Here is a 26,355-nt window from a genome sequence, read left to right as displayed (position 1 = left end):
CCCATACACTACAGGAACACACAGACTGAAGTACGGGGACCTTTATTTACAAGGATGGGGGAAGCCCTTGGCTTCCATGGGCTATGTACAGTGGCCAGTGTAGGCAAGGGGAGTGGGGATGGGGGTGGAGGTAAAGCTATTAAATTAGAAAAGGGTTGATTGAAAGGGAGGGAGGAAGGCCAAGGAATAAATACCCAAATGGGAAGAAGGGGAAGAAGAAGTTGTATCACAAGTCACTGGAAGTAGACACCCTCTGGTGTTTGGGATCAGGCTGCAAAGAAATAAGGGAAGGGAGAAATTAGTGGGATAAAGTCAGTAGTCTGGAAAGAGGGAGGTTGGAGCCTAGGAGCCTCAGGGAAGTTGCTAGGCTAGGGAAGGTTATAGGTAGAGGAAACTGGGAGACTGGGGCATTTATTTGGTAAAAGCGGGGCAAGGGAGGGGGTTTGGGGGAGGTAGGAAGGGTAGTCCCAAGAGAATGACACACATACATACCATGGTGTCCCTAATGGTCATTTCTTCTTCAGGGAACCTTTGCTCTTCTCCTTCTCAGCTGACCTCTGTTTCTTCATCTTTTCTTCCTTCTTAGTCTTGCTCTGCAGATTCTCATAAACATCCTCCCGGTGTCTGCAGCAGAAGAAGGATGGACAGACAGTCAGGAAAAGGAACATAGGACAGACTCGGGACTGGAGAGATGGACAAGACCAGTCTGGTGTCCTGGGAAGAGCACTGTAGGTTCGGAGTCCCTGGAGGATCCAGGGTGAGGCTCCTACCTCTCCCAGGATTAACCACTCTGGAATTGAGCTCCCTTCTTATCTCTCATTCAGACTGTGTTGGGAATGAGGGTGTAAGGACCAGGAAAGGAGAGTTCCCAATGGCTAGTTCTAACCAAACTCAGGGGACCTGAAGAACTTCTAAACAAAACCTCTGAAAGTCCTCCAGCCCAGCTCTAGGGTCCCTTTCCAGTTTTAAAAAACTGTGACTAAGTGACTGAAATAATGGAAGTGTAAAGAATTGTTTTTTAAAGGTTGGGATGAGTCAGTGGGGGGGGGGGGGATGCTCTTTACAAGGATAGCAGCCAAAGTGGCTAAGGCAGCAGAAGGAGGGATCTGTGACGTGGGAGACTACATAGCTAGGAATACTGCCAGACACAATTGATATATTGCTTGATTTTGTTGCATAGCTTCTCCCTCTTCCCTCTACCCCCCTTCTCAACTCTCTTTTTTAATCTCTTAACTAAAAAAGTAAAGGATAATCCTTTGTAGTTTTCAGAAATAAAACTATCAACAACAATAAAATTTAAAAAAAAAATGTGTATAGGGGCAAATGGGTGGCTCAGTGTTTAGAGCCAGGAAGACGAGAGCTCAAATTTAATTTTAGACACTTACTGGCTGTGTGACCCTAAGCAAGTCACTTAACCCTGATTGCCTCAACAAAAAGAAAATGAAAAAACCAATGTAACCTGTGCCTTTTCTTCTTTCTTTGAACAATTTTTAATCTTAATCCATGGAAAATAGAAAGCTGGGTTGGTGTACAGAAGCCCTGAAGGGTCACAGTTAGAAGGAAGAAGTGTCACTCACTTTGAGGAGGTCCGGCAGGCCTTGGCATGGGCATTCTTCATGGCTGGAGGGTATCCAATGTTTCCATACTCCGACTCCAACTGACCTTTCTGAGACTGAGGGAAAGGGCAAGGAGAATGGGCACCATGACCAGTCCAAGTTTAGCCCTTTCCTCCACTCCCAAACTAGCCAGCTCCTACATTGGTCCACTGTCCTGCTTCCCGGGTCTTACCTGCAAGATATCTAGTTTCCTCTTGGTGGTCTCAATGAACTGCGCAATAGCCATGTAGATGAACTTGTACTGGGCCTCTGTCTGGACCATCCCTGAACGCTGGGCCCGAACCATCTGGATGGTTTTCTGAATGTCGATGTCACAGTCCAGACCTGGAATGTGAAAGGATAATTGATAATCAATCATTGATCAGGGCCCTGGACACCCTCCTTTTAGTATAACCCAGGCCCACAGGATTTTGTTGTTTCATCACAGAAAGGAGTTATCTGAATATTGGTATACTTTAGATCAACTAGAACTAAGGAGGGTGTTGAAAAGGATGATATCACTCCCTAGTCCCAAGATCCTGGGAAAACAGTTCCTCTTGTTTCACACCCCTCACCTTTTGTGGAAATGGCCTCCATGATCATATCGATAACAATGATGGTTCCAGTCCTTCCAATGCCAGCACTGGGGAGAAGGGGAAAAGTGGGGGAAATCAGTGATGGGGGAGGGAGGCATCAGCTGATTGTGGGGTAGGGCACTGGTGGTTCTGGCCACCCACTGATGCTAAATAGGAAAAGAAGAGAGGTTTGAGGGACAAAGAGAAGGTAGCCACTGTTAAGAACTGAAAAGGTAGCATCTAGGTCTGTGGCTATGTTTCTAACAAAACTCCTTATCCCTTCCCAGTCCTTTGCCCTGCTCTCATTTGGTTTCAGTCTCCTAATCCCTTTACAATTGTTTCTCTCTTTCCGGTCATTGTCAGGGAAATGGTCTAATTCTTAGATTTCTTCCTTCTTGCTGCCTCCTGATTTCAGTTGAATCTGACAGTAAGACCTGCAGCCTGGTTTCATTAAAAAAAAAATGTTGGAATTTGAAGAGACCTTAGAGATCACCAAGTCCTTTACTTTATTTTATTTTTTACCAGGCTTGTGATTTCATTTCATTGGTATGGGGAACTTTCTACTAAGGAAATTCTCTCTACCAGCGCAGGTGAACATTTAAGGGTTATTTTTAATTTTGTTTTTGGAGACAAAATTGGGGTTAAGTGACTTGCCCGGGGTCACACAGCTAGTGTCTGGGGATAGATTTTAACTCGGGTCTTAGCTGCCCTTAAAGTCTTAAAAAGCTTCCTGGGAGCACTTGTTGAAGAAACTTGTCCATGGATAGTATGGGGCAAAAGAAGGATATGAACCCAGGTTTTCTTGCTCCTCCAGTCACTACACAATGCCAAGACCCTTCCACCAAGTCCATGTTCTTCCCTGGGCCTGGAAAGTCCTCCCTCCTCCTGGTGAACTATCAATCAATCAATCAGTAAACATGGATTAATTGCCATCTATGTCTACAGCATGACAGACACTGTCCTAAGGACTAGAGATACAAAAAAAAAGGCAAAATTCACTCAAGAAGCTTACGATCTAGGGGCAGCTAGGTGGCGCAGTGGATAGAGTACCAGCCCTGGAGTCAGGAGTACCTGAGTTCAAATCTGACCTCGGACACTTAATAATTACCTAGCCTTGTGGCCTTGGGCAAGCCACTTAACCCCAATGCCTCACAAAAACTAAAAAAAAAAAAGAGAGAGAGAGAGAGAGAAGCTTATGATCTAATGGAGACAACATGCAAACAAATATGTATAGACAAACTAATACAGGATAAATAGGAAATAATTAACAGAAGGAAAGCACTAAAATTAAGTGGGGATGGGGAAGGCTTCCTGTAGGAAGTGGGATTTTACTTGGGATTTAGGAAGCTGGAAGTCAATAGTCAGAGCAAGGGAGGAGGAGCATTCCAGGCCTGGGGTCAGCCAGGAAAAATAAGCCCAGTTAAGGAATGGAGGGTCTTGTTCATGGAACAGCCTGGTCAATCCTTTAGAGCCTAATTCAAATGTTACTTCCCCATGAAGTTTTGGGGTGTTTTTTTTTTAGTTTTTTGCAAGGCAATGGGGCTAAGTGGCTTGCCCAAGGCCACATGGCTAGGTAATTATTAAATGTCTGAGACTGGATTTGAACCCAGGTACTTCTGACTCCAGGGCTGGTGCTCTATCCACTGCACCACCTAGCCACCCCCCCAATGAAGTTTTAACTAAACTCAAGACCTCACCTATTATTTTGCTTTCATAACTTGAAATTTCATTTTATAATATTTATTATTCAATACTATGTCATGTAATCTGTATTTGTCTTCTGCCAATGTTTTTCAGTCATGTCTGACTCTGTGACACTATTTGGGGTTTTCCTGGCAAAGATCTTAGAGTAGTTTGCCAGTTCTTTCTCCAGCTCATTTTACAGATGAGAAAACTGAGACAAATGGACTTAATCGACTTCCTCAGAGTCACAAAGCTAGTAAGGAAGGGTCTGAGGTTGGATTTGAACTCAGGTTCTCCTGACTCCACTTCACCACCATAAATTTATCTCAACTTTTTACTTCCTCTAGTGCCTGGCTCAGTATGTGCTCAACACATTTCCCTCGTGAATAACAATGAGAACCAATAAAATCACGTTTAAAAAAATTAACAATTTAGGAAAAAACATATGCATATATATATTTACACATACACACATTCCAATTAAAGTCTCACAACAACCCTGGGTAAACAGTATTGTTCCATTTTAGTTGTAGAGAAACCGAGGTTCAGAGAAATGTTTGGAGTCGGACAGCCTCGTAAACTTGTAGGTACCAACTCTTTAATTTAAAGATGAATTCTTTATAACTCTTTGTTTTAACAAAGAAACCAAGGCCACAGCCTGTTCCTTCAGCCCCCCCCCCCCCCCCCTTCTATCTAGTCTCTGCAGAAGCTGCTCTGATCTTTGTCTGGGCTTTTCCTCTCAGCATTCAGAACTTCCCTAGCCTCAACAGCTGAAATCCCTTCCCATACTCTGTAAGGTCTCCCCATCTGCCCTCCACTCGGCCTTATTTCACCCAAGTCCCATGGCCCTCTCCTCTCTACCTAGGGGTCCTGCTGTCCTTCTGTTCTGCCCTGGGGATGGGATTGCTCCTTGTGAAGATCTCCTTTTCCCTTCTGTCCCCAAATCCTGATGCACCAGCAGGCAGCCGTGGGCACCAGCAGGCAACTGTGGGCACCCAGACATCGGGCTCCCTTTCCTGAGCTCTGGGGAAGGGGCAGAGAGCAAAGATGGGCCATCCCTACTCAAGGCCATTCCTCCAGGCCAACCTGGGAGAAGATATCCTCTCCCAGGAAGGTCAGGATCCAGGTGCTTGGTCTCCCAGTCCCTGCCCCCATGGGACGAGGCCTGTCAAGCTGGTGGCCTGAGTCACACTGTCTAATTTCAAACCCGGCTTGTTAAAAATAACCTCACCCACTTCCTTCCTGTAACGTCTAAATAAAGACCATGGGGATTTTGAGAAGTTTGGTCCAAGGAGCTGGCGGGAATGGTAGCTTCTGGGTAAGCAGCTTCTCGTCCCACCCAGAGGATGCCCAAAGATGATGAGGCTGGGCTGGGGGTCCCTGGTCCTTGGGGTCAAGCCTGCGGTATCCACATATAAATGTCAGTCCTGTCACCAATTCTGCTGCCTTCCTCCCCCTTTCTTCCCATGACCATCATCCCTCCACCCTAGCCACCCCCACTTTTCATAGGAAGTGAAAGCAAAGAAATTATAACTCTCACAGTCTGGGGCATGACATGAGGGTTCAGCATTGCCTTAAGGAACCTGGACAAAATGCATTGCAGTTCTTCCTCATCTCTTGCCCAATTTTATTAGACCTCAAGCTGATTTCTTGGTAACATCTTGAAGATTCAAATCCCTCATTTTACAATGGGGAATCCTGGAGCCCAATTCAACTCCATTCCATTCCACAAACATTTATTAAGTGCCTGCAACATGCAGTAGTATATTATAAGGGAATATAAGAACAAAAATATAAATTTTAAAAATTCCCTGCCCTAAGGGAGTTTACACTCTATTGGCAGAGATGTACTGCGATTTGTTTAAGACCCCACGGTTAGTCCAAGCTGGGACCACATACTGGGTACTTCTGATTCTCAGTCCACAGATGATTTCTTTTACTCATACTAAGGTCTCTCTTTCAAGCCCTCAGCCCAGGGATAGAGAATGAAGCTGGAGGACCCTGTTGTTCTATTTCAACCCAGAATGACATCTCATCAAGAATGAGAACAATCACCAGGATACTCCTAGGAAGGTTAGGCAAGCCCACCTAGCACAATGAGCCCCAGGAAAAGGTGTATTGGATAAGAGTGGGAAGATCTGGGTTCAAATTCCTGGTACTGTTCCTTACTGACTGTGTGACCTTGTCTGTTAAAAATGAATGAGAAGGTGGGGCAGCTAGGTGGGGTAGTGGATAAAGCACCGGCCTTGGAGTCAGGAGTACCTGGGTTCAAATCTGGTCTCAGACACTTAATAATTACCTAGCTGTGTGGCCTTGGGCAAGCCACTTAACCCCATTGCCTTGCAAAAAAAAACCCCAGCATTAAAAAAATATGAACGAGAGGAGCAGCTAGGTGGCACAGTGGATACAGCACCAGCCCTCAAGTCAGGAGGCCCTGAGTTCAAATCTGACTTCAGACACTTAATACTTACCTAGCTGTGTGACCTTGGGCAAGTCACTTAACTCCACCACTTTGCAAAAAAAAATTAATTGAGAGATGGAGCAGCAAGAAGTCAGGAAGACTTGGAGGTAGCTTGGAGAAAATGTGATGTCAGACATGATATTTCCTAGCTATGTGACCTCAGGCACGTCACTTAACCCATTTCTTCACCCTCCCCCCCCAAAAATAAAGGGTCTCTAAGTTCCCTTTGAGCTCTAAATGTAAACCTAATGATTTCTGATCCCTTTCAACCTTCAACCATATTTCCAATAGTCAGTAACTAGAATCAAAGATAGTTTGCTTTTTGTGGGGAACACTTCTCCCTGCACTGTCCATATTGGGAAGATCTAGAGTATGGCTTAGCTGATATAGCAAGTCCTAGGGCTTTAACAGAAATTCAGAAAAGGCAATAGTATAAACCTTGCAACCTGAGAGAAAAGGATGGAGAGTTGGGGTCAGATAGGAGCCCTCCAAAGGAAAGTTCTTCTGAAAAAGAGAGCTTTTTTTCTTTTTAGGTTTTTGCAAGGCAAATGGGGTTAAGTGGCTTGCCCAAGGCCACACAGCTAGGTAATTATTAAGTGTCTGAGACCAGATTTGAACCCAGGTACTCCTGACTCCAAGGCCGGTGCTTTATCCACTATGCCACCTAGCCACCCCTTAAAAGAGAGCTTTTCTTTCATGGAGGGGATTGGGGTTTAATCAAGTGGTCCCAAGGCTCTAAGTCATCAGATTTAGCACTAGAATGGCTCCTAAATACCATCTGGAATGACCTTGCCATTTTACTGCTATTCCCTCAAATATCAAGAAACAGTATGGGACTGGGGCAGCTAGTTGGTACAGTGGATAGAGCACTGGCTCTGGAATCAGAAGGACCCAAGTTCAAATCCAATCTCAGATACTTAATAATTTACTTAACTGTTAGACCTTGGGGAAGTCACTTAACCCCATTGCCTTGCCAAAAAAAAAAGTTTGTGGGTGAAGAACTGATGTCTAACCCTGAGTTCTAACCCTGATCCATAGAGGATGTGTGTCCCTGGGGAAGTCACTAGCTCCCTAGCTTTGTAGAGAAAATTTTTTTTGTTCTCATTTGTATATGGAAATAGTTGTATTTACTGATGACCTTTAAGTTCATAATGAAAATTTTTTTTTAAATAGCATTCAAATCTCTAAGATTATGGGTAACAAGGCAGCTCTGTCTGAATTGATAGTTTCCACCTTGAGTTCCCTATGTACAAGCCAAAGAACCAACAACAGCAGGACTCCAAATACCAGCACTGGAGTACTGCACAATCTCTATGGACAGATTTCTCAGATGAGGAAAAAAAAAATTCGTTTTTTGATTTTCCTAACCTCTAACTGAAGCTTGGCATTTTTTTCTTTCTTTTTTTTAGGTTTTTTTTTTTTGCAAGGCAAATAAGGTTAAGTGGCTTGCCCAAGGCCACACAGCTAGGTAATTATTAAGTGTCTGAAGTCAAATTTGAACTCAGGTACTCCTGACTCCAGGGCCAGTGCTCTATCCACTGTGCCACCTAGCCACCCCTTGGCATTTCTTTTAATGTTGATTTGTTCCTTCTTCAAATTTTATCCTGAGAAAGGGTCTAGGGCCTCAGCAGACTAGCAGCGGGACAAGAGAAAGAGTAATCTCTCTCTGGAATCCAACACACATTCCTCTGACCTGACAGCCCTTCCCCAAGGGCTCCAAGCTACCTTTCCTACTGAACCAGCACAAGTCTGGTTTTTTTGCAGTTCCTCCATTTCTTACTATTGGCCCCTACATCTGGAGCATACTCCTTCCTCTGCCTTTGGAATTCCTTTTTCCTTTAAAGACCACTTTTCCTGATCCCTGAACTTCTTTTGCTTTTCTTCCCAGTCCTCCCTCCCCAGACCAATAGCCTTGGATTTATTTTCTCTGTACTTATAGATATGGGATTGGGGGGGGGGGGGGGAAGAGGAACTCTTCAGGATGGAGTTTCATCTCATCTTACCTGCAGTGTACTATGATAGGCCCTGCATGGGGCAGGCTCTCCTGTCGCTGGTTGATCTGGTCCAGGAAGCTGAGGACACCTCCAGGTTCATTAGGTACCCCATGGTCAGGCCAGCTCAGGTACTGATAGTGCCAGATGTTCCTCACCAAGTCCCCCTGAGGCAGGGCATTGGAGTATTGGAACCCACTCCCCTTGTTCTCACCATCTCTTTCCTCCCCACTCCCTCTTGGTAAGGACCCTAGGGACTTGGTGCCCAAGTCCTCCTCCCCACCTGTGCAGACAGAGAGACTCTGCTAGAGTAACTTACATTGTCCAGGGGAGAGACCTGCAGGGTCCGGACCTTATATTCGGGGGTGTCATGCTCCTTGCAATTGACAACAGAGTATAGGCCATAGGACCGTTGGGTCCCAACTTCAGGCCAGTAAGGGACACACTTGTTCTGGAAGGGGAGAGGGGAAAAAAACGGCAGTGAAATAAGACAGAGAAGAAATAAGAGAAGGGAGAAGAGATGGAAGGAATCAACAACAAACTAAGCTTTTATCAAATATCAAGTATCTACTATAACCATATAAAAAGTAATGGAGCAGTTTGGTGCCATGAAAAGAATATTGTTCCTGAAGTCAGAAATTCAAGATGAAAGTTGAATTAAGACTATTTTCAAGGTCTCTTCCTATTTTTGTGATTCTAGGTGCTGTGGAAAATAAAAAAATAGCCCATCTCTTGTTCTCAAGAAGGCTAAAGTCTTCTAAAAGGAGATCAGAAGGATGTGAAACTATCTTGTTGCCCATTCATCAGACCTGGGATGTTGCTGTTTCACCTTTGCAAGATGACCCTGGTAGGGAAGACATATTGTGAGAAGTAAGGAGGAATGAAAAGGAATTAAGCCCCCATCCTAATGGGGTCATAAGAACTGGGCTAGAGATACTGAGTTGCCCTAAACTGCTTGTTGTCTGATACCAGACTGGTATAAACCATCCCATTTCAGTCACAAGAGAACTCGAGTTCTCATCCTAACTCTTCTGCTAATGAACTTAGGCATCAATGGACGTCCATGTCTTCACCTATTATATGAGAAAGTGGAGCCAGGTCAGTGTTTCCCAAACTAGATCAAAAAAAATTATATTTGGAGTCTTTATGCTTCCTAAATTTTCCACCCTGATGGAGCAGGGAAATAAGGCAGAGAAGATATCCTGGAAAGGCCAATAACCAGAAGTTTTATTACAAAATAAAAGACAGTATTAAGGAGTAGATTCTGTTAAAGCATTTAGCTAGCAAAATGATACCTAAGGCTATTGTGCTAACTTTATACTCTTATGCTAACATACCTTATGCTAACTTTAACTCTTATCATAAATGGTATTTCTACATTTTATGTCATCATGTTATATTTTTATTTTGATAATAAAGTGTGATAAAAATGCATAAAGTCATTATCTTTCAAATATATAATGAATGAATGAATTCACTACCCTAGACAAATCTGTTTTCCACAATGCTGCATTTTCAGAAGTTCTGATATTAAATACAGAAAACAAGGGATATTAAATACATACAAGCATGAGGAGAATGCAGTGAGAAGGAAGGAGAAAGAGGAAAGAAAATGAGAGGTACTTTTTTAAAAGTTAATAGGTTTTTATGAAGTCAGGATTTAGGATAGTAAAAGTTTTACAGACCCATAAAAATTTAATTTGGGAAAGCCACCTAATTTCAGCTATTATGACTGTCTGGCTTTAAATAATTCCTATGATGCCTTCTAGCTCTTAGGTCTCTCATTTTTAGATACCAGCTGGGAAATAGTCAAGAAATAGTGAAGTTGAAAGGAGAGAAAAGGTCAGGAAATAAGACAAGAGCCAAGAAGGGGAAAGGAGTAGAGGAAGAAAAATGAACACTGTTACTGGGGAACATATCATACCCGACCCTTCTCCACCTCCCGGGTGGTCATGACAATAACTTGGGAATTCTCCTGCCACACCATCTGCCAGAAGTCATTAACTGTGGCATCCAAACAGCCTTGGCTGGCAATGTAGATCTTGGCATTCTCATCAGCACTCACCAGCTGGTTCTGAGATGAAGGACAGACAAACCAATTGGTCCATTAGATTATAGGCTCCTTGAGGGTAGGAATTGTTTTTTGCTTCCCTTTGTATTCCAAGCACTTATCACAGTGTCCTTTCTTCTAGTAGGTGCCTTTGTAAATACTTGTGGACTGGCATATCTCCAGAGACATAGAATCCCATCACTCTAACCTCACTCACTTCATCCCCAAACACATGAACCTGACTACTATGGCCACATCTTCATCAGCATTTCTGTTTGTCCCTGTCTCAAATCTGTTGTCATGTTTGTCTGTATTATCTCCCCACATCAGTCCATGAATATCCTGAGGATAAAGACCCATATCTCCTCCTCCACCTCCCCCCTCCATATCCCCAGACTTCATCTACACCAGGAGGTAGCACTGACCTTGACATAATTAGCATTGATATAATCAGACCCTGGGATGTTGCTGTCTCGACCTTGCAGGATCACCCTGGTGTGATCAACTATAGGAGAAGATATAATCATGAGGAAATGAGATGTTAAGAGGAGTTAGGCCTCCATCTTAACTGGATCATAGAAATTGGGGTAGAAATATTGGATTGCCCTAAATCCCCCTTCTCTACCTCTCCACTCAGATTTTATCTAGTCTGTGGCAGAACAGAGGAGCAGGAACTTCAGAAAGGAGACTTGGAGATCTAAAAGAAGGGACTAGAGACCCACTGGAAGGAAAAACTAGGTTTAACAGGAGATGAATGGTAGGACTGGAGGCTCTAAGGTGAAGAGGAGCTAAAGATTCCATGAGGGAAATGGGGTTCTCACAAGGAAGGATGTTCTTGTATCGGTTCTTGCTCTTATTCTCAGGTCTCTGCCCCTCGTGCCGATTATACAAGTTCTTCACCTCCTGCTTCTGAAGACCCTGGGAGATGAAGTGAGAAAGGGCTTTAGCAGAGAGAAAGGAGGGACAAGGAAACTGGGCCAGAAAGACAGGCACTGAGATAACCCAAACTACAGAGAAATAGAGAAAAAAGAGGATAAAAAAAAAAAAGGAAAAGACAGAAAACCTTAAGTCTGAGACAACAAAAGTCTGCAATGAAAACTAAATTTGATGACAGCTGCCTAGAACATGATATGACTGAATGCATAGACGGAAGAATAAATATTTATTATGTTTCCACTATATACCAGAAAAGAAATATTGTGATGTAGTGACAAAGATTTGGCCTTTGAGACAGGTCCTACTTGAGATATGTACATAAATCCAGCTAACCAGAAGAAATCTCTTGAATTCTCAGGCTAAAAACTATAAATTTTAGAATAATAACTGATCTATATTTTTTGTTGTTTGGTCATTTTTTCAGTTATGTTCAACTCTTCATGATCTCACTTGGGGTTACCTTGGAGAAGATATTGGATTTGCCCTTTCAGTTACAGATGAGCAAACAGAGGAAAGCAGAGCTAAATGACTTGCCCAGGGTCAGATAGCAAATAAGTTTCTAAAGCTAAATTTGAACCCCCCAGTCAGCACTCTATCCACTGTACTACTCAGCTGCCCTTGAACAATATTAATTGAAGGAATTTAATTCCTGGAAGTTCCTAACTCAGTAAAATCACAGGAAAGTTGAAAAGCATTATGTGGGGAAAGGGGCAAGGTAGGGAATAAGGGAAGGATGGTCTTCAATCTACACATCTGTCAAAAGAATCTTCCTAAGGCATCTAACTATTATTCTCCTGAACAAGAAACATCTGGTAGCTCCCCATTGCCTCTAGGTATTTCAGTTCTTCCCTGATCTGCTGCCTTTCCAAACCTTATTTCATACATCCCTTCAGGAGATTTAAATTCCAGGCTAACTAGACCACTTGTCATTCCTCAAACACCTCTTCTCTGCCTCTTAGATTCTCTCTATTCTTTTGAGATAGATGCCACTGTATCCCTTCAATTTTAATGCTTTCTCCCATTTCAATTAAGCTTTAGCAGAAAGTAAGCTCTTTCAGGGGATTGTTTTGGGTGTTTGGGCATTTTGTTTAGATATTCTTTAAAAAAGGACTAAGGATCAATAACTGCTGTACTAGGCCTAGGAATACAAAGTGAACCAGTCCCTCCCCTAGAGGAGTTTATATCAAGTTGGGGAAGAAAACACATAAATCTATAGGTAGACACAAAAATAAATCATCTAGGAAAGAAGATACAAGTAGCTTGGGGTGGGAGACAAGAATCAGAAATGACTTTGGGTAACAATCTTTTCTTGGCCTCAGTTTCCTCATCTGTAAGGTGGAGGGGTTGAACTAGCTGACCTTGGAGGTCCCATCCATGTCAGGTGTAGAGGTGACACACTCGACTTAAGTCTTAAAGGAAACTAGAGATTTGAAGACATGGAGGTGAAAAATTGTGTGTGTGTGTGTGTGTGTGTGTGTGTGTGTGTGTGTGTTACCAAAGAGGCCAGTGTGACTAAATGGTATTGTGAATAAAGGGGACCTCAAGGGTACTCTAATAAATATTTAATAATTGACTCTCAGGCAACTAGGTGGCGCAGTGGATAGAGCACCAACCCTGGAGTCAGGAGGACATGAGTTCAAATCCAGCCTCACACAGTTAGTAATTATCTAGTTGTGTGAACTTGGGCAAGTCATCTAACCCAATTGCCTTGCACAAAACAAAAAAAAAAAATTGACTGGAAAAAAATCACCAACTTGTATATTCTACAGACTTTTTTTTTTGTTGTTTTGCAAGGCAATGGGGTTAAGTGGCTTGCTCAAGGCCACTGGGCTAGGTAATTATTAAGTGTCTGAGGACGGATTTGAACTCAAGTATTCCTGACTCCAGGGCTGGTGCTCTATCCACTGTGCCACCTAGCCACCCCCTATTCTACAGACTTTGAAGTCTAATCTACAGTACAAACATTTTCTCCATGGCTTTTTTAAGACTAAACAACCAACAAAGCAATAAGGCAAATATTGTGCAGCAATGCTCATACTGAAAAATCTAACAGTCAGCTCTCAGAATCAGTAGTAGGAGCTGGTTCCATGACACCTTTAGGAGTAATATACAATGAAGATGGAAAGCCAAGTTAAGGTCAGGCTGCAAAGGACTTCAAATGCCAAACAGAGAATGTCATTTTTGATCCTACAGGTAGAGGAATTTATGGAACAGGTGAGATCAGACCTGTGCTTTATGAAAACCACTTTGACAGTTTTGTGGAGGATGGTTTGGAGCAGGGAAACCGATTAGGAGACTGTTGAAATGAGTTAAGTGAGGGGTGTTTAAGACTTGCTTCAGGTTGCATAGTGATTCGGCAGCTGGATTTGAAAAATCAGGAAGCCCTAAGATACTGACCCTGGACAAAGATCTCATCTATCTATCTATCTATCTATATCTACCTAAGGGTAATTATAATGGTACATACTTCACAGGGTTGCTTTTGAGGATCAAATGAGTTTGTATAGATAGAAAGAGATTTTATATATATATAAATATATATGTATGTATGTATATTCACATGACTTTACAAACCTTAAAAGGCTTTGTAAATGCTAGTTACTGTTATGAAGTTGAGTGGTAGCTATGTGAGTAGACAGAAGAAACAGATATAAGAAATGTGGAAGTAAATAACACTGATCAAGCCTCAGACCCAGCAATGCCAATTCCAGGTCTATGTCCAGAAGAAATCATAAAAAATGGGAAGAAGTCACACATGTTTCAAAATATTCATAGCAGTTCTTTTTGAAGTGGCAAAGAATTGGAAATAGAGGGGATGCCCATCAATTGGGAAATGGTTAAACAAGTTACAGTGTATGAATGTCATAGAGTTCTATTGTTCTATAAGAAATCATAAATGGTCAGATTCTAGAGAAGTGTGGGATGAATTACAGGAACTAATGTTTGGTAATATGTGACTGGAACTAAGGCAAAAGTCTATGAGCAGTCATATAGATCTAGGAGTCATCACCCTAGAGAATAATCATTAAACTCATATGAATCAGTGAAATCACTGAGAGAAAGTATAGAAAAAGAAAAGAAGGCTCCAGGAAAGTCTGGGGAATACCCAAAGTTAGAGACCATGATGGGCCTTGAATAAAGAGGCACTTAAAAAATACACTCTAGACCCATGGACTCCAAGGGCACTTACTTCAAACTCCTCCCAGAATCCAGCCTTGGATGTTTCCTCTGCCTGCTGTTTCTTGTTCAACTCCAGGACCCGGTTCTCTATGTCGGCTGCATTCACTCTTGTGGCATAATATGGCTGGGGAGAGATATCAGGAGAAATTGTATAGGAAAGGAGAATGAGAGTGAGTCGGGAACTGGAGGGAGAGGCACACAGAAACAGAGGGGACTCCTCTGCTTACCTGTCGCAGGTAGACAAAGGTACCTGAGGCCTCCTCAATTCCTGTCTTCTTGAAATGTTCCACCAAGTCTGTGAGGCTGTCAAAGGTCTCAGAGCCACCCACTGTGAAACGGCCAGCCTGGAAGATCAACGTCAAAGATGTGACCACCGGAAACAAGAAGAAAAGAGAGAGAGATGTCCGAAGATATCTACTAAGGCAAGCCTTCTCCTCACCAGCCTGATCCTTCGTATTAATCCTGTAACTCTAACCCCTACCACCCCATTTCCACTTTATTAACCAGGGTGGCAATACTCTGGGAGTAAGATGTAGCATTTTCCTGATAGTTTTTTTTTTGTTTTTGTTTTTGTTGTTCTTGTTTTGAGAAAACATCACCATTTATACTCTTTCAAGAAGAGAGGATGAGGGGCTCACCCTGAGGCTGGGCCTCTTCTCTTCCTCTCCCCAACCATCATCAATTTGAACAATTCCCCATCTGCCCCCTGCCCCCATGTTCATCTTACCTCACACATCACTTTGATATGAGTGACCCGGAGAGGGGAGCCCAGCCCAGCCTTGGGATGGTCACTGAGTACGGACAGCACAAAATCACCAGGTTGGCTCAGACTCTCACGAACCAGAAATGTCCAGGGCTCACCCTTGGCCTGCAGCAGAGTCTCAGCCTGGGCTCCAGACATGTGGCCGTGGTACCACCTGAAGGGACAGAATAAGAGACAGCAGCAGAGAGATGGGGGGGGAGAAATGGGATCGGGCCGGGGGGGGGGGGGGGGAGCATCTCAGCCGGAGAAAGGAAAAGAGTCAAGAAGCCAGAAACCAGGAGAGATGAAGGAGAAACTCGGAGACAGACAAAACATCAGATTAGGAAATAGAGATGAGCACTCTCAGTCAGAGATGGGAAGCAGGATAACAAGAGATGAAAGAAACTATAGGTAGAAAGAGTAGATTCAACAACTTAACAAATGTTTATTATTAAGCACTTTCTGTGGGCCAAACTCATAGTAATCTCTGTCAAATAAACAGAGATTAGGAAAGACAGGAAGTCACATGAGGAAGAAAGTCCTGGGAGACAGCCCTGGGGGAGATGAGGAGAAACAGTGACATGATCTGAGTCTGGGGCCAAAAATGGAAGGGATCACCTGGAGGCCCCTAAAATTTCATCACAGTTGGAGAAAGGGAGAAATTGGGGGTTGTGGCAGGGTTGATAGGTCAGGACAGAAAGCAGAACTGGAACCTTTCCCCAACATCCCCTCAACTCCCCCCCCCCAACCTGTTCCCTAGAGGAAACAGTTAACCCCAGGGCTGCCCAGCCCCACAGGAAAACACGTGATGGAAAAAGCAAAAAGCTCCCTCTGGGGAGAGAGTGAGAAGTGAGGTTTCTTCAGCCTGGGGGATGGGGGGGTAGAGATTTTCCAACCGCAGGGATGAGGGGGGTAGGAGGGGGAGGGTAGGACAGTCTTCAGAAAAAGAAGTTAATTTTTTGTGCTTGTTTAGGAGGAGGCCAGGGCTTCAGTGACCACTGACCCAAGAACCCACCACTAAGCCAAAAGACCTCTGCCTCAGACAGACTTGACCCTCCAGACTGAAAAGAAAGGGACACTTCCAACAGCAATATGGGAAAGTGTCCATGCAAATGCTGACTTGTCCACAGGCTGGTAATCAAGTACAGAGAGGACAGATGCAAATTCCCAAGGGCAACCACTTTGAAGAGAAAGATGTTATAAAAGATGGTTGGGGGTAAACTCCCTTTTCTACCCAGAGAACATTGATTACTCCTTGGAAAAATTCAGACATCCAGGTTGGAGGGATGGTGGTGACCAACCACTCACAGTCATCTATTTGAAGCTTTCCCTTGGTCTGGTCTTTATTACAATCCAAAGTCTTCATTATCTCTCAATCCTTGACCCTGCCCTGGCTTCTTTTAATTCCTTTTCTTGCAACCATTGACCTAGTCCATCTGCCACTGTCATTCCCCTGACTGACTCAAACTCTTCTCTGTTGAGTCCTTCCAAAGCATCCACTGTTCTGGCCTTCATGATACCACCAACCCTCTGTCTTTTGTAGATTCTAGGTTGGGCTGGGAAGGACTCAAGGAATATGGTGAGTCTACAAATAAAGGTTGAAACAACCGAGAGGAGGCACCCTGGAATTACTAAGGAAGAGAGGAAAGTTGAGGTAGGGTACTAAGTCTGAAAATTCCTAAAAAGTAGAGAATAATAATTATGTGCATTCTTTAGCCCTCTGTTCTTAGCCTGGCCTGGTCCTATTTTAAATCAGTGACTTGGAATAATGGCATAGAAAACTTAGCTAATTGACAGACAGGATATAATTGATGAGAATAACTAGTATGATTACAGAAAGAGGATTCATTATGGGCCAACCAAAAGGTTACACAACAAAAAAGACAGGCCATCATGGCTAAGGTGAAAAGACATTAAAAAATAATAAAAAAAAAGAAAAAAAAGAAAAGATATTGATATTTCAGTTAAAGATTGTGAGCTTAATTTCAGAATCATGAAATCTTAGATTGGAAAGAGGTTTTCTAGTCCATCTTATACCTAAATACAAATGCTTTTTATAACAAACCCAACAAATGGTCATCTGGCCTTCTTCAAAGACCTCCAGTGACCCAGAACCTTGCAATGCAGCTGTTTTTAACAATCTAATGACCAAGTGATTAATTAATGTACAGCATCCAGACAGAGATGATAGTTCCTCTGTACTCTAGACAGGTGAACTCTAATTTCTGGCTCTCATATGGTACTTCATTTTACAAGGGGCACTGATCTATATGATCTGCAAACCATGTGAGATGAGGAAAGATAAATATAACTGGAAATATTTAGACTGGAGAAGAGAAGCCTGAAGGAGAACAGTCTGTCATGTGGAAAAAGAAATAAATGCATTTCATGGTCACTTCAGATAGCAGAATGAGCAACAACAGATGGAAATTATAAGGTGGATTTTGGCCCAAAAGAAAAGAACTTTCTGGAAAGTACCTAGAGCTGTCCATCAATAGAATGTCTGCATCTGAAGGTGATGAAGTGGCCAGTTGAAAAGCAGATGGCCATCTGATAGTTGTAGAAAGGATATTGCATTGGATGGGAGGTTGGGGCAGGTGGGTGAGGACGCTTCTCCTGATGTTCCATTAGACTCATTTCTCACCTCCCTTCCTAAGAGTCTAGGGTCAAGGGCTAACCTCTGTTTTTAGAGAGGTTAAGAAGTTGGGGCGCATTGCCTCACCTCTCACTGGTGGGATCAGAGCAGTTGAGTGGGTATTTGAGGTGGATGATGGTGCCATCACGGTCCTGTAGGACACCTTGCTGTTGAGTGTAATATTCCACCAGCTCTGCCAATGTAGCAAACTTCTCTCCTCCATAGAGATCATAGAAATCCCCTGAATTCTGGATGCGGATGTGGGTCACTTGGTCTCCAACCCTGTGGGACAGCAACCAGAAACGGTGAGAATGGAGCAGAGATGGAAAGATAGAAAGAAGGCACGGGAGGTTTGGCCAGGGGTTGGCTTAGAGGCTTCATTCATGAGGACCCAAGTCTGGGGAGCCCTAAAGGATATCACACAGGTGGGGGGGATGGGGAAGTATCCTGGAGAAGAGGCCAAGGAAGCAAGGACACGGGCAGAGGTGCCAGGGGTAAAGGAAGGGCACCCACCTGACTGAGAGGGAGAAGTCTCCCTGGTTCTTTCGGCTGGGCCGGGCCAAGAAACTCCCATGGACCCCGCGGCCCTTCAGCAGCGTCTCAGCATCCAGTCCACTGAGATCTCGGTGAAACCACCTGTGGAGAGGACCCATAGCTGGGAGGAGGGTCATAAAAGGGGACAGGTGCCATCCAGAGTCAGGGCTCAGCCGCCCTCTGCTAGGCACAGGGAACACCTGCTCCCCGCAGGGTCCCTCCCACCCCCCAGCATCCTGTGCCCGGGGGCCTTACCTCACCATTCTGGGAAGCCGTCCTGTGAGGCAGGCTGATGGCAAGGAGGGCGACAAGCTCAGAGCTCTCCCCTTGCACCAAGGAGCCCAGTCCCTCTTTGCACTGGCCCCTAACTGGCAGAGGCACTAGAACAGGGCAGCTGGGGGGGGGAGGCGGGGACAGGAAGGGGCGAGGCCAGACCCCCAGAGGGAACTCACTTCTACTTCTCCTTTTGTAGAGGAGCTGAGAAAGCAGAGCTTGGTGGCGGTGGAGAGGCCCATCTCACACAAGCATGTGATGTCTTAACACATGGAGCCTATCATGCTCATGCAAAGACATGCGTGTGACAGCAACAAGAACACAAAATGCGTGGTCTCCTCCTAAAGGCCACACGTGCGACCTCACACGCAGGGGCGTGCATGTGTTCAGAAGATGAATTCTGGTGACTTCTAACATCCTCTCCTCCACTGCCCCCCACTCCCTCCTCCATCTTGACAGCTTCCCTGGGTTGACCCTGGTCCCTGTCCAAGCTCAAGAACCGAAAGAGAGCCAGCTGGATAAAAGGTCTGGCCACAAGAGACCCCAGGCTCCATCTCCCCAGGCAATGAATGGGAAGCAGGAGCCTAGAGAGTGTGGGAGGGAAGAGGACATCCTGGGACAGGGTTCAACAGGAGAAATGCACCAAGGAATGGAAGTAGAAAAAAAGGACAGGAAGCTCTCTGGGTTCTGGGAAGTTCCTTCCCTCCTGGGAGCCAGGCCAGGCAAGCACCTGAACCCCTAGAACTCTACTTTCCCTGCCCCAGTTTCTGGGTCACCTGTCTCCGGAATGTTGGAGTAAGTCCTTCTAGTTTGGCCTCCTCTCCCTTAAAGAGCTCTCTGGGTTGCCACAGAGAAGATGGCTGAAGTATAAGGATCTCTCTTGTTGAATAATAGAGCCTGGGGGTTTCCAACCATTAAGTCATTTTAATTACATATTTTAATTCCTTCCAGTCATTCTTCTCAAACTAGATAGAGCTCTAGCTTTAGAACCAAGAGACCTGGGTTCAAATTCTAACTTTACTATCAATGCCCTCCCTTCTTTGTTTCTTTCCTTCTTTCCTTCACTCCTTGATAACCTTAGGCAAATGACCTGGGACTTGTCTCTCTGGGACTCATTCTTCTTATGTGCAACATGAAGGGATTGGATGAATGAATGCCAAAACCCCTTCCATCTCTAAATTGATGATTTGGGATTCCCTTATCCAGAGTGAGTGTGTTCTCCCTTCCCACCCTGGCCCCCTACCTTGGATTCTCAGGACAATGGGAAGCATATGACCAATCACCAAATAATTCCCACCATCATCAAGGGGTCTCCAGTCTGGAAGAGAAATTGACCCAAAGCATCCCAAGGCAGGCCAAGGGGGTTGGAACTGCTTAAGGACAGAAAGGGAAGGGAAGTATTGACTTTGAAGAACTAGCTTCACCCAAGCGGTAGAAGTATTCAGAGATTCACACACAAGGTCACACTCATGCTGTAAAACTCAGATACCCAGAATTTTCACCAATATCATTGTCCCCAATGCCAAACATTAGTTGAGTACTTACTAATGTATAAAGATCTGAACTAGGCCCTGGTGTTAATAACCTCTTAATTAGTCAGTAAACCTGTACTAAGTGCATTTTTTTTTTTTTGTTTTACTAGACATAGTGTTAAGAGCTGAGAATCCAAAGAAAGGCAATATGGTTCTCTCCTCATGGAGCTCCCTTTCTGGACAAGATGGAAAACGCCAATGTATATGCAAGGTGTAAGTCAGATTATCCCCGGTGGAAAGGGACTGCTAGTAGTTGGGGGAGCCTGGAAAGGCTTTTCAGTAAAAAGTGAGATTTGAACTGAGCCCTACTACAGTAAGCCAGGGAAAATAAAAGAGGGAGAGCTTTCTATTCAAGTGGACAAGGGCAAAACCACAGAAACTGAGAGTTCGAGGAAAGGCAGAGTTCATAGAGTTGATAAAAGTTAAGTATTAAGAAGGTAGGAAGGCAAACCATTTGTGAAGGACTTTGAACCAGAGATAAATAACCCTGTAAGACTTATGCCCAAATGAACAGGACCAAGGGAACACTGTTTACTGTAATAGCAATATTGTTTTAAGAATGACTTTGAACAAATAAATCATTTTGACTATTAAAAATACCCAAATGAACTATAAAGAAATAAAAAAAAAAAAGAAAAATGCTGTTTGCATCCAAAGAACTGATAAAAAGAAGCATATACACTTAATAATGACCTAGCTGTGTGATCTTGGGTAAATCAAATCACTTAAACCTCAGTGCCTTGCAAAAAACCAAAAAATAATAAACCAAAAAAACTCATTAAAATATATATATATAAAATAATTCTACATATATATGTATTTATATATATATATATATATATATATATATGATGCTTATTTGTGTACAAAGATCTTTTTGGGGAGACAGGGAAATGAAAAAGAAACTTACATGATAACTTGATAACTTTTTGTTATATATTTAAAAAGAAAAGCAAGTTGTACATACTAAATTTGTACTCTCCCATGTTATGGAAATGTTTGTTTTATTCCATAAATTAAAAGATATTTTTAAAAAAGAAATCAAATAGATATAAAAACAACATTATTTTAAAAATAATGGTCACACAGCTGGGTGATTGTTGGGTGTCTGGCGCCAGATTTGGGCTTGGGTGCTCCTGGCTCCAGGGCCAGTGCTCCAGTGCTTCATACACTGTGCCACCTGGCCATACCTACAATTTATTATTATTATTACTATTATTATTATTATTATTTTAAATTTTTTCTCTCCCCTTTACTTTATCACTTATGCGGGTCTATATTTTCTTGGGGGGAGGGGTAGGTATTATGTTTACTCTTAAACAAGATTTTAGTAATGAATAAAAAACATTGTACAAAATAAGAATAAATTAATTAATCATAAAAATAAATAAACTTAGGTGCAAAATAAGAAAAAGCATTGTTATATATAGAGCAAAATAATGATTCATATTATAAAGCAATAAATTTACATTTGAAGAAAGCCAATATATTATACATTGTGTTCAAAAAAATTTTTTAAATAAAATTGATTATAGCCAAAAAAAGGAAGGCAAGCCATATGTAGAAAAATATTTATAGTAGCTCTTTTTGTAATGGCAAAGAGGTGGAAATTAAAAAGTATCCATCAATTAGTGGATTTATAGTATATGAATGTCAGAATATTATTTTGCCACAAAAAATTACGAAAGGGATGGATTTGTGGAAACTGGGAAATACTTGTAAAAATTGATACAGAATAAAGTGAGGAAAAACCAAAAATATATATATAAAAATAAGACTAGAAAGAAAACTTGGATAGATTTAAGAACATCAATCAACTATCAACTCAATAACTAACCATCATTTCAGGGAACCAAACATGTTTCTCACCAGAGAGGTGATGAAACTCAAAATGAAGAATGAAACTTTTTTTTTAACATGATCATTATAGGAACTTTTGCTTGACTATGTATATCCATAACAAAAATTTTCTTTTGCTTCTCCCTGCCAATGGAGGTTTGAGAGGGAGATAAAAACAAATGTTTACTAACTGAAAAAATATCAACAATCTAGGTGACAGATGATAAAGGCTGAAATAAGGGAGATAACTGTGTGAGGGAAGAGAAGAGGATATGCAAGGGAAATGTTGTAAAGGCAGAAATGGCAAAATTTGACATGTTGGATATTTGGGGTAAATGTGAATGAAGATTGATAATGATATCAAGGTGTCAAACCTGGATGACTGGAAGGATGGTGATATCTTTCTTTTTTATTTAATTGTTTTATACATTTCAAGGAATAAGAAAGTTGGGGAAAAGAAATTAATTAAGCTCTGTTTTAGATCTCTTCAGTTTGGGTTGTTAGTTGGAAATGCAGGATTGGAGGACAAATCTAAAAGACAGTTATTGATTAAGGCTGGAGCTCAAGGAAAGAGTGGACAGGTAATTTATAAAGATTCAGCAAAGAGGCTGAGGATTGGTCAGAGATTTGGGAAGGAGATTCAGGAAAGGGCAATGTACAAAAATATCCAAGAGTGTTAAACAGTCCTAAAGATTGTAGAGAGGGGGGTGGCTAGGTGGTGCAGTGGATAGAGCACCAGCCCTGGAGTCAGGAGTACCTGAGTTCAAATCTCACCTCAGACACTTAATAATTACCTAGCTGTGTGGCCTTGGGCAAGCCACTTAACCCCATTTGCCTTACCAAAAAAAAAGATTGTAGAGAGGTCAGGAAGGATGATGACTGAGAAAAGACCATTAGATTGGGCAGTTAAGTCATCCTTGATAACATTGGAGAGCAGTTTCACTGAATAATGAGATCCAAAGTCAGATTGCAGAGAGAGATGAGAAGTAGAGGCATTGATCAAGAAAGGAAAGAGAGATATAGGACTATAGCTACTGGAGATGGTCATAGACAGTGAATTTATTTTTTAAAGGCTAGGGGAAGACTTGTGCATGTTTGTAGGTAGTGGTGAGCAGCCAAGATGTAGAAAGGAGAAGACTGAAGAAAAGAAAGCTGCTGGGGATGATTGTGGGAACAATCTGCTAGAGAAGACCAGATGGAGTCAAGGATGCATGTAGACTGGTTAGTGTTGACAAAGAGAAGGGCCATCTCTTCATGCTGGTGGTGAAAGAGGAAATAGTGTTGGGGAGGGGTGGATAGAGATGACTGAGTGATCTGAGAAGATGAGGAGGGGCTTAGTGAAGGACCTTAATTTGAAGTGAGGAGAGGGGTATGTAAGAGAGTTGAGGAAGGATGAAAAGCTTTTGATCAGTCCCAGCAATAAGTGGGAAAGTGAATTGATTAAGCAATCATAAAAGAATAGTCTTATTACATCGAGGCTCCAGTTGAGATTATATTACATAAATTTGTAGTATATCAGTTAAATGGGGGAAGATTGTAGAAAATATACTTTTCTTCTGAATTCTTATTTGGAGGAATTCCTTCTTGCCTCACTCATTCCTTCTCCCTACATATCCAAAGAATTGCTAAGTCCTGTTCCTCGGTCTTCAATATATCTCAGTATCAACTCACACCAAAATCTTCATAACCTCTCACCTCAACAAGCTGCCAAAGTGAATACGCCTAAAACAAGGGTATGGTGGTGTTACTCTCCTGCTCAAGAAGTTCCAATGACTCCCAGCTCTCTCCATGATCAAATATAAATGATTCTTGCTACCTTTCCAACTTCTTTACACTTGACTCCCCTTAATACATTATTACAGTCCAGCAAACTGGGCTTCTTCCTGTTCTTGACATTTTAACTCACATTCCATTCTATCTCCCATCTCTGAATCTGGAGTACTCTCACCCCCATCTCTTACAATTCACAGCTCCCTTCAGAGACAGCTCTTTCCTGATCCACCTACTCATCTGACCAGCTTCTAAAACTATCCTAAATTTCTGGGTTGGAGAGAAGGGAAATGGTGTGTAATTTGAATATAGTTTACACATGTGTATAGGTTGTTTCCTCTCATAGAATAGGATCTTTGAGTCAGGATTTCTTTTTCTTTTGTCTTTGCATCTGCAACCTTTAGAGCCCTTGAATTATTTGGTGAAACCTTTGGATATGTCCTCAGATATAAATAATATAAATATAAATATATATATATATATATATATATATATATATATATATATGTAGAGAGAGAGAGAGACTATGAAATCAGAAGTTCAGGGACCCTAGGTTAAAATGGAATTAAATGTTTACTGATTGATGATTCTGGAGCAAATATATAGTGCCATCAAAGATTTTTGAGAGGGAGAATATGCACAAAACAATGATTTTAAAAGGTTGATTAAGAGAGTGAGTTTGTTTACCTAAGGGGAAAGGAATATTTATCTAGGGTCTACTATATGCTATTACTTTACAAATATTATCTTGATTCTCACATCTTTATTAGGTAGATGCTGCTATTTTCCCATTTTATAGATGATGAAAGTAAAACAAAAAGAAGTGATTTGTCTAGGATTTCATAGCCAGTAATTGTCTGTTATCAAATTTGGACTACCTTCCTGACACTAGTCATGAAACTCTATCATGTCACTTAACTTTCTCTCCAAAAAAAGAAAAAAAGATTGAAAGCAGAGAAATTATTTCAATACAAGTATGAGAAAATAAGGGACTGAATTATAGCAGTGATACTGAGAGAGAGTAGAGATATAATGGAAAGAATTTATAAATTTAATCTAGGTTTCTTTACATCAAGACCATCTTGATAAAATTTTATATTTTTATAGACTTCTAGCTCTTACATTATTGTATATTTAATAGATAACTTAGTAAATGTTTGTTAAAATTTTCTTTTAAAGAACATTGAGGGGTGGCTAGGTGGTGCAGTGGATAGAGGACCTGCCCTGGATTCAGGAGTCTTTGAGTTCAAATCCGACCTCAGGCACTTAATAGTTACCTAGCTGTGTGGCCTTGGGCAAGCCACTTAACCCCATTTGCCTTGCAAAAAGTGAAAGAAAAAAAGCCCCCCAAAAACTTTGAAAGGCCCTGGAATTAGTCCAGAGGAGGAATCAAAGATGATTTTGAACCCAGATGCCTGGGAAGAATGACAGAAAGACAAAGTTGAGTTTAGGGGGCAGTTTCAGGTTGGGGTGTCCAGGAAAACAGTTTAAAGGTGTTGGAAGATCAGGACTTGGACATATGGATTTGAGAGACCTGCAGAAACAAAGGTGGGGGGTAGAAGTTTCAACAGTGAGAAGGAATGAATGGCTAGGTGGCGGCTTCCAAGACGAAAATGTAGGAAAATCAAATCAGGAACCTAAAGGCTTGATACCTGAGAAGCACTCACCCTTGGGGAGGGGAATAGGAAGTCACACACACCAGAAAGATGTCCTAGAAGCTACCGGAGTTAGGACAGACATCTTCAGAGCTTCCTCCTCATCCCCCACCCTCCACCTGGCTCCAGGTGAGCCAAGTTTGAAGTTCAGCGACCACCGTTAGTGGGTTGGGGGCACAAAGGTGAATCAGGAGAGAATCAGAGGGGGGGCGGGTGTGAAGAATACAAGGCTCTCTGAGCAAAAATTCAACTTCCCCTTTCCTCCCCCCCCCCCCCCGAACGTGTTCCAGTAAAAAGCAAACTAACTAAACAAGGCCCAGTCTGTGCGGGCTGCCATCACCACAGCCCTGAGAATTAAAACCTGCCCCCTCCCCACTGCCACCCCCTGGGTGGCACCGCCTTTCCTCTCTTGCTTCCTTGCGCCCAGCGGTGCCGAGGCCGGAGGGAGCCAGGGCCGGGGCACTTACCCCGAGGACAGCATCTCCCCCACCGGGCTGGCTCGGGCGCGAGCGCGGCCCACGGAGGCCCGCTCGTCCAGGTAAGGGAGGACACCCCGGAAACCTGGAGATTTCCTTATCCATCCCAGGTGGGGGAGGTGGCGCCACAAGGCCAGCCCGCCGGGTTAATGATCCGGAGAGGGGCCGGCGTGGGGCGGGGCCGGCTCGGGCCGCCCCACCTGGGAAATCACCTACAAATCCCGGCAGGGCTCCGCTACCTGGGGCCCGGGGGCGGGGCGGGGCGGGGCCGGGCCGGCGGGGCCCCCAGCGCCCAGCCCCGGGGGCGACCGAAGCCGCAGGCGCCCGCGTCGGGCTGGAAGGAGCTCGGGGCCCGGGCTCCGGGGCGCCGGCCGCGGGCCTCCGGCCGCTGTCCCGGGGAGGCCAGGGCGGGGCCGCCCGGCGCGGGG

General features: G+C 43.2%; 1 protein-coding gene across 2 annotated transcripts; it reads right to left on the bottom strand.

The window, feature by feature from the left end:
- PTPN6 (protein tyrosine phosphatase non-receptor type 6) lies at nucleotides 1–26,014 on the bottom strand. Of its 2 annotated transcripts, none has more exons than XM_074194517.1 (16): nucleotides 25,919–26,014; nucleotides 18,362–18,484; nucleotides 17,936–18,130; nucleotides 15,199–15,388; nucleotides 14,699–14,815; nucleotides 14,482–14,595; nucleotides 11,177–11,273; nucleotides 10,781–10,860; nucleotides 10,230–10,379; nucleotides 8,625–8,756; nucleotides 8,318–8,472; nucleotides 2,171–2,238; nucleotides 1,789–1,940; nucleotides 1,578–1,672; nucleotides 493–624; nucleotides 1–271 (listed from the first exon to the last, which is right to left on the bottom strand). In XM_074194517.1, the coding sequence occupies exons 1-15, from the start codon at nucleotides 25,930–25,932 to the stop codon at nucleotides 510–512; spliced, it is 1,797 nt and encodes a 598-aa protein (XP_074050618.1). In that variant the 5' UTR covers nucleotides 25,933–26,014; the 3' UTR covers nucleotides 1–271; nucleotides 493–509. The 2 variants fall into 2 exon arrangements, with proteins under 2 accessions (XP_074050618.1, XP_074050617.1); XM_074194516.1 differs by lacking the exon at nucleotides 25,919–26,014 and adding an exon at nucleotides 18,638–20,944.
- Between the last annotated feature and the right edge of the window lie 341 nt (nucleotides 26,015–26,355).

Source organism: Macrotis lagotis, chromosome 7 (assembly GCF_037893015.1).
Source record: "Macrotis lagotis isolate mMagLag1 chromosome 7, bilby.v1.9.chrom.fasta, whole genome shotgun sequence".
Lineage (NCBI taxonomy): Eukaryota > Metazoa > Chordata > Mammalia > Peramelemorphia > Peramelidae > Macrotis > Macrotis lagotis.
The sequence above is the reverse complement of the archived record's forward strand: the minus strand, read 5'-3'. Positions and strand labels throughout refer to the sequence as shown.